The following is a 16,025-nucleotide window of genomic DNA, read 5'->3' on the forward strand; positions in this document are numbered from 1 at the left end:
TTGCATTTTTGAAATTGATTATCGTATATCGTATTTTTTAAATCATTATAAATATGAAAAGAACTTCCAAGAACTTTTTTATTTTTATTGGTAATTACAATGTTCTAAAAATTTGAATCGTTTATGATAATGATAATATATGAAAAAAAAATAAATTTTAATATAAAAAGAAAAAATGATGAAAGAAAATGACAGAACTTCAAAATTTTTGAAAATTATTGGATAGAAAATTTGAATTTCGATTAAAAAAAGAATTGTTATTGTTAATGATTTAAAGATTAATCGATAAAATTTTTTCTTAAATTGTTACATTGCTGTCACGATTAAAGAACATCAAAAGACTATGCACAACAATTGCATGATTAGACTGCACTTATCGTGGAATGCAAACGAATGAAAGAAATCTCTGTTTGACAAATTTACCATCCAATATTGCATTCTTAACAATGGAGTGTCTTTATTTCAATGCGCACAATGTTTGCGCATTGAAAAATAACAAATGGCTCGTATTTTTTTTTAAATTTATTGCAAATTATATTTTTACTTTTGTTCCATTCTTCGATTCAAAAAAAATAATAAATTCGTTCATTCTTTTTCTTGAAAAATTCTAATCTGTTATTATATAACGTAAATTAGAATATTTTAATGCATTGTTTTTATGAAATAGAAAAATAAAATAAAAATTTATATATATTATAAAATAATTAAAAGAATATATCTTATTTTCTCTATAAATTCTTCGCAATTTTACCGAATTTTTTTTTTTCTTTTATTTGGAGAAAAAATTTTATCGCCAAATAATTACAATATTATTATATGAAACATATGAATTTCAGACTAAATATCACGAAAATCGAATAAATTATTTCTTGATTATATAGCACAATTTCTAAAGTACTTAAACATGATAACATTCTAAATATAAAAGACAAAACAATTATGAATAACACTGATGATGTTTGAGTTACAGTGTGCGAAGATAATAAAAAGGAAAATAATTTATTTCTATGGATAGATCGTTTATTCTCTGGATACTTTATGTTCCTTTGTAATACGAACACATTGTGTCGTAAGTGTGACGCATCTATTATATCAGACAATTAGTAGTATTTCGTGAAATGTCATTATGCACTTCAAAATTAACCGATCTTTTTAAAAGATTAAATTTGAGAGAAGAAATAAAAAAAACCTGCATAAGAAAAAAAATTGCAATCAACTTCTTTCTGGTGTCAATTAACAACAAATGTTAATGAAGCTTTTATGATAGAAAAATAGAGATAAGAAAATGAAGAATCGTTTATAAAACTTATATTTTCGCGTTCTAAATACAGCTGTAAATAATTAAGACTTGAAATTGAAGGATATTAGAATTATTTCTATATGAATTCATCAAAAAATTCTTTATAAAATAATGAAAATTTCTTATTTTTTTTTTTTCATATTATATATTATATAAATTATTATATATATAATTTTTTATCGAATCTAAATAATCAATTCAAACAAAATTAAAGATAAGAAGTATCGAAAATGTTCATTTCTAAAAATTCATTTTAATTTTTACTCATAAAAATTTTTTTCTAACTAAAAAATAAAATTCTAAAATAAAAATTTATTTTTTTGCATTTTTCTTTCCTAGGATAAAAGAAGATAAAATTTTTTATTCGATTAAAAATCAAATTACACGAAACATCGATACCAAGAATGAGAAAAATCCCTCGATTAGAAAGATTTCCTCTATCAGCTAGTATTATAGCGTAATCAAATGAAATTTATGACAGTCAGTCTTAAACGATTAAATCAATTTATTCGATTACGTCACACAATACGATTCTCCGTGTTCTCGGCACCTATATAACGATCGTTCCTCTATCGAATCCGACGACCGTCTGCCTTTTGTGTCGTTCGATTTTCAATCTCCCCCCTTCACGATATTTTTGTCCTTGTAACGCGTGAATCAATGAATAACACTCTCGCGAATTTCCTCGTTTTCGAAATTCTTCGAATTTATTTTTGTATTAAATGATATGGATTATTGAGAATTGAACATTTTTAGAAATAAAAAAAAAAATAATAAAAAGTTTGTAAAAATATACAAAAATTCGAAACTATATTATGTTTTAAAAATGAAACAAAACAAATTTTTATTCAAGTTCCATTTCTTTAATCAGGTTCATAAAGATTTGTTTCTGCATAAAAAAAATTCATACTCATAAGTAATTAAAAAGATTAAGACTAAAGATATCATATGAATGTTAATTATATTTGTGATATCTTTGAAGAATCGATTCTAAAAGACGAAACAAAGCATGAAAGTTGATATGTAAAAAAATCAATTGAAGCTTATTTATTAAATTATTATAGTAATTTAAGATAAATAATATAATTATTTTGATTTCTAGAATTTATGTATATAATAATGATGATAATTTTACCAATGCAAAGGAATATATTTATTATTTAATCATTTAATATTATTCCATAAATAATTCCATGAAATTTATACAATTATTAATAATTTTATTATTATTCCAAAACAAGAAGTTCATTATGATATTCTTATTCAGATTATCACTTATTTTGTTCATTACAACATTTTCTAGCAAAATATTTGACAATAATTGCACATTATATACAAAATAAATAATCTTCCAAAAGAAATATTTCAAAAAAACTGTAAAAATTCATAATGTCGGCCATTCAAAAATTTTCATTCTTTCCATCGAAAAGAATGGGGCGCGTTTTAATGCAAAATAAAAATTTATACAAACTCATAGACGACTTAATAACTAACTAACTAACTAAAGTTGCATACGGACTACGTTTAGTTATACGTAGCAGGGTTAATCAAATGGTTTTCCGCAAACAATAGTGTACCGATGTGAATGACGATTGGAGCACGACGAGAGAGCACGTTGTTAATACACGCGATTCCACACGACTTGTGTACACGACTTTAAAGATCCTACGTCGGATATATAAATGTCGCACGATATGCCAGACGATGTTCTTAACCGATCTGTTGGCGTCGCGGATCGCACGCGTTTCCCAGTGGATCTCGTGCGTTTTCAAGAAGCCATAAGTAGAGGTGCGCTCGTTCCGAGGAGGTGACGAAGGAACAGAAGGAGGATTGGAAAAAAAGGGGAAAAGAGATGACGACCAGAAATTTGGAAAAGATGCTAAGGCTCACCACGTTGTCGAGGGTCCGTCTTTTACGGTATTGAATATATTAATGTCGATGAAGGAAATATAATTTTGGATTTTAAGGGTTTATATTTTAGTCCACAATACACAGTATTTATAATAGTCGATGGAAGATATTTTGTCGTAATTTCGGCTCTAGTAGGATTCGTTGGTTTGATGTAATAAGAAAGAGATAGATGATATTTTATAGAAAGAATATCTAGAATAGATATACAATAGAATATCTGTGGCGTTGATTATGTAGAGGTTTGATTGAGAATCTATCCTTCGTAAAGTATTGATTGTGGCTTTAAAGTTCACAAGATGTAAAACAGATAGATTATATTTTACTGTACTTTTGTTTCTATAGAAAGTAATGCTTTCTTTTTGTTTAAGGCTGTTGGAGAATATTATATAAAACTTGGATTTTGTAAAATTTATGATACTGAATAATGGTGATTTAAAGTTCATAATATGGATATATTTTACAATTCATATGATGGAGAACATTTTTATCTTTTTGATTATGGAATTGAATGTGGTTTAAGATTGATGGGATGGCAAATATTTTATTATATTTTGAATTTTATGAATGAATGTGATTTAAAGTTGAAGAATAGCTAATCATATTTTCTGAATTCTGAACAGTTTGTATTTTATGATATTGAATGTGGTTTAAATTTTATGAGATGGAGAATATCTTATCATATATTTCCAAGTATAGCTGTTTAAAATGAATAGGATGGATGATATTTTATTATATTTTGGATTTTATGATTTCCTTTGATCAATTAAGGTATTTTCATCTATGGATTTTCTCTTTTTAAATATTCCTCTTATAAAAAATTTGAATGATTCTTATCGTTTGTATTAACATTATAACTTTTGATAATTTCTTAATGGTAAAATCTATTCCTTGAAATAAAGACTTATTTTACGATCTCTCTCTATTGATCTAAGATCTTACGATACTTCCTTAGTTAGATAAATTAATCGATAAAGTAAGATGTTAAACTCGTGACTCATCTTTCACAATACGAATTGTTAAAATTGTTATTTTTAAATATTGTCTTTAAACAAATAACATAAATTTTTACAGAATTTTATTAATGAATAAACACGAAATAAAAAAAATTCTTGGAACGTGATATATCGATCATTTTAATTTCGTACATATTTATCATCAAACACATTGTAAATTCAATTTCATCCTGACACTATGTGCCATAATTTTTCAAAAAGTAATCACAAATTTTTTTTTATCAAAGTTATTCGATAAAAGAATTACAGGTCAAAGACAGGAGATTTTAATATTTGAACAGATGGCCATATTCCATTGAAAATATTGATATTCCATTTCTACATTTCCTTTTTTAAAGAATATTTCAAGCGTATATTTTCCACGTATTTATGCATAGTAATCTTTATCTCGGATTTTCGTTGGAGCACATCGAGAAAAGAATGCCATGCGGAAGACCAAAGATGATCGTGTTAAGATCACGACGCATCATTTTCGAATCAGTATCGAGGAGGAGGAGGACGATGAAGAGAACAAAGAAGCGGAGGATCAAACAGTCAGAGAGATGGACAGAAAAATTTCCATCACGATAGAAACGGATTCCAACGTAACGATCGGTGGACAAAAATCTGGAATAAAAAATTTTTCATTTGATCAGGAAGAATCTTCGTTTTCGATCAATGATCAATCATCACCCGATAAAATCTTGAACAAGAACGTCGAGGACAATTGGAACGAACGTGAGAGGCACCTGCAGAGAATAAGCGACTGTCAATTCAGAACATCGATCGAATCCGATAGTTCAGAGGATCGAAACGATGATCAGAAGAGGAGGAAAATGGATGAGCTGGTGGATGAAAATTTTTCTGACGATTCTGGGAGAAGCAGGAAGCAGTTGGAGAAGATGCAAAGTGACAGTTTGGAAAGCGAAACACGATTTTCGGCCACCTCCACAGAAGTTTCGAACGAAAATCGTGGAATCTTTGGTTCCAGCAACGAGATCTCTCCACCTTCGACCAGTTTTGAACAGAAGGGAAACTTTGGCCCAATTTATTCGACGATCAAGTATTCCATCGAAGGATGCTCCTACGAGAACGCAAATTCGATCAACAAGTTGGATCACGTTGGTTCAATCTCGACCACCAGCTTCCTTCCTTTCGTTGAAATTTCCAATCCCGTTACCGGGTCCACCATTAAACGTCATGGATCTCTTTCCACGTATGAAACGAGATTATCGAGCATGAATTCCCCCGTTGAACGCAAGAGAACTCAGAGCACAAACGAGAAGATGTTACAATATTCTAAGAAAGCGTTTTCTCGATCGAGCGAGAGGAAACAATCGATAATAACTACACCAGAGATCCAAGAAACCTCCGCACTTAACCATCCAATTGTTTCTTCCGAAGTCTCTCCGCTTCTAGTCAGACGATGTTACAAATTCATGCCCACGTTTCCACCACACTCGTCGAATCTGGAAACTGGAGAAAATTCGCTCGAGACGAAAGATATCGTCACGAATAAATCGGAAACGAGAAACACAGAATCATCGTTTACGTTCAATGTTGATCTAAATTCCAAAGATGCATCCAAATCTTCGAAGATCGAAGAACTCGCCTATCCATCCATCCCTCGAGTCTCTCCACTTCTACTCAGACGATATTACAAAATCATGTCCGCACGTTCGTCCAGTCTAGACGAGATTTCTGGGAAAAACCATCAAGAAGAGGACCAAGATTCGTCCAATTCGAAAGAACGTACAACCAATAATCAAAGAATGTTAAGCGTTAAAAATTCAGAGGAAGCGAATCAGTCAAACGTAGCTCAAAGAAGATCGACTTTGCCTATAATGAATATCGATCTAAATTCAAAAAGTGTACCTAAATCGCCCAATTATCAGGACGTGTTGTCGGGGACGAGCGTTAATCCCATCAGACGATCAAGTATCGCCAGTGCAGCTATCTGCTCGAGTTTGGCTCCAAGTTTGGTCAGCGCGTCTCAAGGTATTCCAAACTGTTTGTTGCCTATCTCGGATGAGAAAGAAGTATCGAACGTCTCTACGAATATTGACGACCACGTATCCGGAAGAAGCGGTATCAGGTTGAAATTACCGTTTCTAAAGATTCATATACCCGTACAACAAGCAGCGACTAGTAGCTGGTCGGCCTCGAAGGAGGATGTTAGCCATCATTATTCGCATCATCATCATCACCATCACCATCATCACCACGTGTTTCCGCATTTTCATGTACCCACGTTTACGTTCACCGCGACGGCCACCGATGGCACCGAATCCGGCCGGAAGTTCAACTTTGGGATTCGAAGACACTCGCAGATGGTTAGTTAGCGGTATTTGACGAGTGTTTGTTCCTTTGAAATGGGAAGAAACAGCTTTGATTAACGACGAGATTATTTATCGAGTGATCGCAGGCTTTTTTCATGTTTGTTTCGAGGTTTCCGATGTCGATTGTTTTTGATTAAAATTGAATTTTGATATGAGATATCAAACTTCTTAAATAATAATAATAATCATAATAAATAAAAGATACAATCTATATCTGGAAACCTGAAATATTAACGTGTTTTATATTTAAAAAATGCTCATTTGCACGAAAATCGACGTACAGCTCGATCGTTCATTTAGAAGGAATCCATTGCAAAAAAAAAAAGATTTCCAACGATTTTAAGGGAAACATAAATATGATACGGATGCTTTAAAAGATGGATTAAAGGATAGATTTGATCAATTTGTTTGTCTAAAATAAAGATTACGATGATCATGTTTTCGTTCGGGATTCTTATCTTCCATTTTTTAAATAATTGACGTTTAGATATTTCTTATAAATATTTAAATATAGAAGATTCAACAAACATGTCACGTTTAATCGTATTAGACATCTTATTTCTTATTTAATTTTTTGCATTCGATCGTTTTATTTTTTCTTTGTTAATTGATTATATTCAAAAATTGATTTCCATCGACGTATTATCATTTTAATCAGAATTTCTTTAAAATTATAAATGCGAGATTAAAGACAGTGAAATCGTAAAATCTCCATTCAATTATACGAGATATTATTTTTACTTACGAAATTCAATTTCACCATTTATACAATGATAACGTTTCATTATTTATCTTCATTCTTATTCTAATTTATTAGCCAATTTAGATAAAACAAGGTGTAGAATTTAATAATAAATTTTTAGATAATAAGTAAATTATATCTATTATAGTTATAAATTAATTATGATTATATTTTTTAAACGATTAAGTAAATTCTTTCGTGTAAAATTTACATTGTAGATAAAAATATTATTCATTCATTTTTTGCAATGTTGACTAATAAAAATATTTGATTGGATGGCATTACGAGATAACTTGTCTAATAGAATTTCGCTGGTCTCTCATCTTATCAGTTTCTATTTGCAACGATATTGTATTTATCTATAAGTAAATTATTTTTTACATCGTGCATTCGATGTAAAAAATACTTCAATATATTTTATCAGGTGGATCCAGTGTGTATTTCAACGATTGAGATTTGATTCGCATGGATTGATTAAGATTGTGAATGTGAATGAAAATTTATGTGTGTGTACATTTTATCAAAGTACATTAACACTAAATCTAATATTTAGTTATATTCTGACTTATTTAATATGTAAAGCTATTTTATACACGTTGCTTCTTAAATTTTAACGAAAGATTATATATTGGTATATCAAATTTACCTTAAAGCTTGAAGTATTAATTCTTTTCAATAGCAAATATTAACAGCCTTATTAAAAGCCTTATTACAAAGCTTTAAGTTTGATTTATAATAGAATAGATAGATAGAAAGTGTTTATTGTATGCATAAAAAAAAAGAACAATTTGCGTATTTCATTTTTTGAAATATTAATCATTGAATAAATATTTCAATGAATTGATACTTATCTTATAATATATCTTAAAATCTTGTATATTATTCAATCAATTATCTTTAAAATCTTATTTTAATCCTCCAAAAAAGAATAAAAATTTTACGGTTGAAAGGTTTTATAAAAAATCGTTGCATAAAAATATTATAACAATATCCAAATTACTTTTTGTATCTTATCCTTTTTTTTTTATATTTTTCTTTCAATTAACGTTTCTGCTATTTCTGATTCAGTTTTTATCGTTGACCCATATTCCATTGTGTTCCCTTGAAATATGTATAAGCTTTACGTATACTTTGCCTTACCCAGAAACCGTGAAAATTATTTGCAATCACTATTCATGTAGTTCCATTAATCGAGCAATGAAATTTTCTATAATTTTTGTTCTAAATAAAAATCATCTTAAATAATCTGATAATTTTTCAATTGTTTTTCTAACACATTGTTAGATCATTTTTTTATTATAAAAAATCGATATAATAATATAGATTAAAAAGTATTGAAATATTTAAAAATACTAAAATATTATTTTTGATAAATCTTTGATTATAAATTTATTCATTTCTTCTTATTATTTTTGTTTGTTTGTTTGTTTTTTTTTTTACAGATTTTTGTTTGTTTTCGATGTTAAAAATATTGTACAACTTATTAATTTAACTTTTAATTTTATAGCAACAACAAATTGCTATTACATACATATTTTATTTTATTTTATTTTATTTTTAAAAGCAAATTATTATAAAACTCTAAGTATATCTTAAATTTCAATATATTTAGAATAAGAATAATAATTTAATCATTTAATTAAAAAAATATCCAATATAAATAAAATTTAATGTGATTTATTCCTCATTTGATCTGATTTATTTTTCGATTAAGATATAATTTTTGCAAATTATGCCTCTACTCACACAGTAATTAATTCGTTTTTGCATCAAGCTTCCAATTAAAGAATACAAACATGAACAATTCTTCAATTTTTATTCATCTGTTGTAAATCCATTTTTAACAAGCTAATACTATTTTTCACAGACCTTACATCGGACTGACTCGATGGTATCGCTCTGCTACCGATCTCTTGCCAGCTATATCACAGATGATAATCTCGCTGGTCTTCAAAATTTCCTCGAGAATAAAAGAGTGCAGATCGATGACCGAGACGAGGTAAAATATTATTAAAATAATCATTTCAATTCGGATTAAATTATTTTTCTTCAATTTCTTTTTTTTATTCCATATGATAAATTATTTGTTTCATTTCTGAACCTGTATCTATTTCTATATCTTTGCATTAAGATGATGTATAAAAAAAATTTTTATTTTTTACATAAATAAACTGAACCATTTTCTTAATATCTTTATTCTCTTTTTCTAATCTCTATCAGATGTAGTAGAATTTTTACATCTGTAAATTTATAATCCATAATCTCAATAGATTTATATTGATTATAGATTACATAATTATCGAATTGAATTTCCAATGATCAGACTCTAGATAGTTCGTTATTGTTCTTATAATAGAATGGTAGCACAGCCCTCATCCTTGCAGCAACTAAGGGGAAAATACATTTTGTGCGAGAACTTATCAATCATGGAGCGGATGTCAATACGGAGGACGGGGTTAGTATCGTGTATTATATCATCTATAAAATTCTTGAACATTTTTTTCATTCAATTATACGGTCAATTTATTTTTTTTTTTTTAGGATAATTGGACGGCATTACTTTGTGCTGCCAAAGAAGGACACACGGATGTGTGTCTTGAGTTACTCGAACATGGTGCTGATTTGGAACATAGAGACATGGTAGAGATTTTTTAATCTTTTTTTCTTTTCTTTTATGATAAAAAATTTAATTATATTTTTTTTATTATATTTTGAATAATTTCATGGTTTAAAATTAGATAAAGATTCACTTAGTTAAATGAATAAAATTATTGATAATAATAATAATAGAAAGAAAATCGTGCAAACAGTAAATATGGAAAATATTTTATTTTTAGGGAGGATGGACAGCACTTATGTGGGCGACTTACAAGGGTAAATCGTCGACGGTGACGATGTTGCTAACACGAGGGGCTGACGTCAATGCACACGGAAATTTTCATATATCTTCGTTGTTATGGGCCGCAGGGAGGGGTTACCCTGATATTGTTAAGGATCTCATTGCTCATGGTGCTAAAGTCAATGTTGGTGACAAGGTAATTTATTTTTACTTTTTTTCAAATTCATATACGATGTACTTTATAAAAATGAATAATTAAAAATAGAAGAAAATCGATATTTTATGGATTATAATATTTTATTTATGTATTTCTTATCGAAATAACACTTACATAAATGCTACTTGTCAATTTTTAGTATGGTACTACGGCGTTGGTATGGGCGTCACGTAAAGGACACGTAGAAATTGTAGATACACTTTTAAAATCTGGTGCTAATGTAGATACTGCTGGCATGGTATGTCTTCAATTTTAATATTCGTGTATGAATTAAGTGATAAATAAAAATTAAATTGATCAATTATTTTTAATTGTTGTAAAGTTTTAATTTTAATAAAACAATCATGAACAATGAATTTTAAATTTAGTTTGAATTAGATAATTAATGAAATTTTGTACACAGTATTCGTGGACAGCTCTTCTTGTGGCCACTCTTGGAAATCATGTGGATGTAGTATTACTTCTCTTGGAACATAAGCCAAATGTGAATGCTCTAGATAAAGATGGTTGTACGGCCTTGGCAATAGCATGTCGAGAAGGGCATCACGAAATAGCAAATGCGCTTTTAAATGCTGGTGCTTATGTAAATATTCAAGATAGGGCTGGTGATACAAACTTAATTCATGCTGTAAAAGGCGGTCATAGAGGGGTGGTTGAATCTCTTTTAAAAAAATATGCTGATGTTGACATCGCCGGCAAGGTAAAGACATATTTATTTAAAAATAATTAATCCGTCTAATTTTTATATGAATAGAAATTATTTAAATGTTTAATTATTTTTAATAACCGATTATCGATATATCAGAATAACTATTTAAATTTCATAAATATTTTAGGATAAAAAAACAGCAACTTATATAGCAGTAGAAAAAGGAAATATACAAATATTGAAATTGTTACTAAATGCTAATCCAGATTTAGAAATTGCGACAAAAGACGGTGATACTCCGTTATTACGCGCAGTTAGATCACGAAATGCTGAGATTGTACAATTATTATTAGATAAAAAAGCTAAAGTATCAGCCACGGATAAAAAAGGTGATACAGTATTACACATAGCTATGCGAGCAAGATCGAAAGCCATTGTCGAAATATTATTGAGAAATCCGAAAAATAGTCAACTACTTTACCGTCCAAATAGGCAAGGAGAGACTCCTTACAATATCGACATTAATCATCCAAAGACAATTCTTGGACAAATATTTGGTGCACGTAAGTTGCAATTAATTAATTATTAAGTTATATTGTGGTGTAAATATAGTAAATTATGTAATAGAATAAGTATATTAATGTTGAAATATTTATTTTTTTTATAAAGTAAAATATTAATAGCGATATGTTTATTTTAGGACGTCTTAATACTAATGAGGATAATGAAAATATGCTTGGTTACGATTTGTACAGTAGTGCATTAGCGGATATCCTTAGCGAACCATCATTATCGACGCCTATAACAGTTGGTCTTTATGCAAAATGGGGTTCGGGAAAATCATTTCTGTTAAACAAGTTGAGAGGTAAATTTGCCATGATTCATAAGACATTACGAGCGATTATTTTACATTTTAAAATATAAAATTACATTTTATAAAATTATAAAATTCATATATTGATAATAATTTTTCAGAGGAAATGAAAAATTTTGCGCGTCAATGGATAGATCCTGTATTTCAATTTTCTTTCTTACTCTTCATTGTAGTAACTCACGTATCTTTATTAGTGGGTATTACTATAGGTCTTGCTCTTCAATCATGGGTTGTTGGTCTTGCCTGCGGTATAAATCTTATTTTTATTACATATATTTTTTTGATACTTGTTTGGTATGCTAATAAAAGGTAAGATTATAAATTTAAAAACCTATATTTTATATAGTTTTTCAAAGTTTAATTTTTAAATATTTCAATCGTAGATATGATTGGTATTGGCCATATAGTTTTACAGTAGCTCTAACTACAAAATTAAATTCATTGAAATTACTGTTACAAGTAATTTTTTGCCATCCTCCTGGTGGTCAAGTTCACGATGGTGTTACTGTTCAACCAATAAAATTCTATTTCACTGATCAGACTCGAGTCGGTACGACTGCTGCCGGAGAGAATGCAGTAGTACAAATGGTAGGATCTCTTTATGACTCCATCGAAAATGATTTTGGTTCTTTATCTACGCGACTGTATAGAGCATTCAGACCAAAACCAGATAAGTCAAGAACAACGTGGAAATGGAGACATCTTTGTTGTTTGCCATACATAGTTATATTTGAATTCTGCTTTTGCAGTTTACTTGTTGGTATCTCTGTACTTACGGTCTACCTCATCGATATTTCTAGCAGTGAGTGAGTATAAAATAAAATATGATTTTTTTAAAAAAAGCAAATTAATTAAAATTATTATTATTTATTTATTTTTTTCTAATTTTTAATACAATAGACCAACAATAGAAAGAGTTACGGCACATATAATTATGATAACTGTTGCCTTAATATTAGCTATTAGTATAATAGCAAACTTATATACATGGAGTCGAACATTACAAGCATTAGTTTTCTCTCAAAGACGGCATCTACAACGCAGCATTTCTAAATTAGAGACTTTAAAAAGTGAAGGTTTTATACAAACACTAAGAAGCGAAGTTAATTTAATGACAGATATGGTATAACATATTATAGAGTAATATTTTTTATCATATTATTTTTTATACTTAATAAAATTTTTATAAAAAATAAAACAGGTTAAATGTCTAGATAGTTTTATGGCACAACAAAGCAGATTAGTAATAATTGTGGATGGTTTGGATAGTTGTGAACAAGATAAAGTGTTATTAGTTTTAGATGCTATACAAGCATTATTCAGTGATAATGGTTATCCATTTGTTGTTATATTAGCAATTGATCCACATATTATTGCTAAGGTATTGTAATATCATTTTTTTATGAAACGTGATATATAATAAAAGATTTTTAAATAATAAAATTTTTATTTTTTTCATTCAGGCAGTAGAAATCAATAGTAGAAGATTATTCACAGAATCTAATATTGGAGGGCATGATTATTTACGTAATATGGTTCATCTTCCATTTTATTTGCAAAATAGTGGTTTGCGAAAAGTAAAAGTTGCTCAACAAACTGCCCAACATAGTAGAAAAACTACATGGACCGAAGCCGAAGAAAGCGTTAATTATACTGCAACTAGTACGATGCATCATTCTGTTTCTAATAGAAGACTTAGTACAGAGTCTGCTATAATGAATAGCAATGAAAAATTGAAACCACAAAGTAGAAAAGGAAGTAGAAAATTGCGATTAAGCGAATCAGTCGCTAGTAGTATTGGTAGCAATTTAAATCGATTAGGCGGAGCTCAAGATCTTAATAAAATGCTTCTCACTGATGATTATTTTAGCGACGTTAATCCTCGCAGTATGAGAAGATTAATGAACGTTGTTTATGTCACTGGTAAGAAGATAATTAATATCAGAGATATTCATTCCTGTATGTTCTATTTGTTTTTACTATATTATGTCTGTTTTTAGGGAGATTATTAAAAGCATTCCAAATTGATTTCAACTGGTATCATTTAGCTAGTTGGATCAATATTACTGAACAATGGCCATTTAGAACGTCTTGGTTGATTCTTCATTATGATATGTATGAAGATAGTTTAGATGATTCCATGTCGTTAAAAAATCTTTATGATAAGTATGTTTTTTTTCTTTTCAAAATAATTATTTTTATCTAGTGATTTATATAAAACATTTCTATTTAAATTATTAGAATACGACCCCAAATTCCGGTACTTAAAGAAGTTCAACCTTTATTAGAAATGGATAGGGATGAACGTAAATTGGACATTTTTTTGACATTTCATCGTTCCAGTTTACTTGTTAGTGATATGAAAATATTCTTACCATTCACAATAAATCTCGATCCTTATATTAAGAAAAAAATAAAAGAGGAACAACAAAGTATGGAAGAAGAAACAGGACATGGTCCATATAAACAATATAGTCCTTGGACTTTACATAGTAATAGTCATGAACTGTGGAATGCAAATAGAAATAGTTTAGCAAGTCGCACAATGAAATCTATTAAAACACCAAGTATACAAGGACAAATAGGACCAGTGCCATCAACATCATCATGGATACAACCATGTATGCAACCATCATTCGACTGGCAGACATCACCATGGGTGCAAATATCTTCTATGGAACCAGTAATTAAACCACTTTCTGCAACTTCAAGCTTACCGGTATAAAATGCGATTATTAGCTCACATTATTATTATTACAATATATAATAATATTGCTACATAATTTCTTTTTTTATTTTTTAGTCCGAGATTTTGGAGATAAGACTTTCCTCTTTAACAGTAAACGGAATTTGCGATCTTATTGATAGGATCGAGAATATAAATCCTAATCAAGCACCGCAGTACAAACAAGTTATTAAAGAAAATAACATTAATGGTAGAGTTTTATTACATTGTGAATTACAAGAATTGAAAAAGGTAAATTTTATTTTTGTGAAATAAAAAATATAAGTAATAGATAGAATTAATAATAATTTTTTATTTACAGGTTCTTAAAATGGCTTTCGGAGATTGGGAATTATTTCGTATGGTAATTGTATCTCTTAGAGAATTAGAAATTTCATCATTTAGCACACATGAAGAAGGTCCGCGAAGTGTTCGATTCACTGTAGGAACAGAACAAATTCCACGAAAAGGTACAAAAATAATTTAAGCAAATTATAGTAGATTGTTAGACTATAAAATTAAATATATTATATTATATAAACATATTTAAACACCATTGTTTCGCATTATTGTTTAAATATAGATCATACTTTGCAAAGTACTTCGATACGCGTGCCAACTCATGTTGAAAAAGATAAGGGAACTTCAAGAACCGATGGTCCTCCTAGACGAGATCAAACTAAGCAATCAATTATGGAAAAACAAGTAAGCTTTCCTAAAACGTGACAATAAAATAATAAAAATGTAATAAAAATATTCTAACAATTAATTAATTAATTAAGTATAATTTTCATTACAATCGTGCTCGGTTTTAGTATCAGGTAAGCGCAATTTAATATTTTGTATTACTTTTTTCTGGAAAAAAATATGAATAATTGATAATAAAAAAATAAATAATTTAAAAATTTATAAAACTATTAAAAACAGAAAATAAATAAATAATTTATTTTTAGGTAACTTTAGAGGAACAGATGATTTGTGGAGCTCTGCAAACTTTAAATGAAGAAGCGTGCGAAGATGTATTAGATGTACCATCTTCTGCAGTAGTACCATCAGACTCACTCTCAGGTGAGCCCTCTTCCCTACCACTTTCACTGCCTCTGGTTATAGTTCAAGAACCACCGCAGCCAGACCAAAAGCGTGACACCGTACTAGAATATAGTACAAATTTTTAATGAATTTAGAATATAGTTGTATAATTTGATCATGCGTGTATAATTTGATATGCGTTTTTAGCATCAATATGACCACGTCGCATTCAAAAATGATTCTATAAAATCCATCATTTACAATTCTCCAGACAATATAATTGTTTAAATGTTTCTTATTACACAGATTCGTATATCGGAAAAATCGTACCAGTATTATTAATAGATAGGTGTATCTACATATAACAGGCAGTCAATAAAAATTTAATTTATTTATATATATATATAT

The 16,025-nt window shown here is 28.8% G+C and overlaps 1 protein-coding gene and 1 long non-coding RNA gene across 9 annotated transcripts in view; one reads left to right on the forward strand and one right to left on the reverse strand.

Moving 5' to 3' along the window:
• Nucleotides 1-16,025, forward strand: part of LOC102676476 (kinase D-interacting substrate of 220 kDa) — a 37,533-nt gene that overhangs the window by 19,448 nt on the left and 2,060 nt on the right. For 4 of the 8 annotated variants that reach the window (XM_006619750.2, XM_031512442.1, XM_006619748.2 and 1 more), the window contains 20 exons: nt 9,152-9,283; nt 9,641-9,739; nt 9,826-9,924; nt 10,122-10,319; nt 10,480-10,578; nt 10,744-11,040; nt 11,177-11,552; nt 11,690-11,854; nt 11,965-12,172; nt 12,247-12,669; nt 12,764-12,986; nt 13,065-13,244; nt 13,327-13,786; nt 13,864-14,029; nt 14,105-14,582; nt 14,667-14,840; nt 14,911-15,058; nt 15,172-15,293; nt 15,404-15,409; nt 15,542-15,656. In XM_006619750.2, the coding sequence (XP_006619813.1) occupies nt 9,173-9,283; nt 9,641-9,739; nt 9,826-9,924; nt 10,122-10,319; nt 10,480-10,578; nt 10,744-11,040; nt 11,177-11,552; nt 11,690-11,854; nt 11,965-12,172; nt 12,247-12,669; nt 12,764-12,986; nt 13,065-13,244; nt 13,327-13,786; nt 13,864-14,029; nt 14,105-14,582; nt 14,667-14,840; nt 14,911-15,058; nt 15,172-15,293; nt 15,404-15,409; nt 15,542-15,656 (4,147 nt within the window). In that variant the 5' untranslated portion in view covers nt 9,152-9,172. Of the gene's footprint in view, nt 1-2,789; nt 3,218-4,601; nt 6,537-9,151; nt 9,284-9,640; nt 9,740-9,825; nt 9,925-10,121; nt 10,320-10,479; nt 10,579-10,743; nt 11,041-11,176; nt 11,553-11,689; nt 11,855-11,964; nt 12,173-12,246; nt 12,670-12,763; nt 12,987-13,064; nt 13,245-13,326; nt 13,787-13,863; nt 14,030-14,104; nt 14,583-14,666; nt 14,841-14,910; nt 15,059-15,171; nt 15,294-15,403; nt 15,410-15,541; nt 15,657-16,025 lie in introns of those variants that run through there. The other 4 variants (XM_006619751.2, XM_006619749.2, XM_006619743.2 and 1 more) reach the window with 4 other exon arrangements.
• Nucleotides 15,172-15,947, reverse strand: LOC116186121. Its single transcript, XR_004151065.1, has 2 exons — nt 15,547-15,947; nt 15,172-15,298 (listed from the first exon to the last, which is right to left on the reverse strand). It is a non-coding gene; the product is annotated as an uncharacterized LOC116186121 (long non-coding RNA).

This window comes from Apis dorsata, unplaced genomic scaffold (genome assembly GCF_000469605.1).
Source record: "Apis dorsata unplaced genomic scaffold, Apis dorsata 1.3 scaffold_435, whole genome shotgun sequence".
Classification (NCBI taxonomy): domain Eukaryota; kingdom Metazoa; phylum Arthropoda; class Insecta; order Hymenoptera; family Apidae; genus Apis; species Apis dorsata.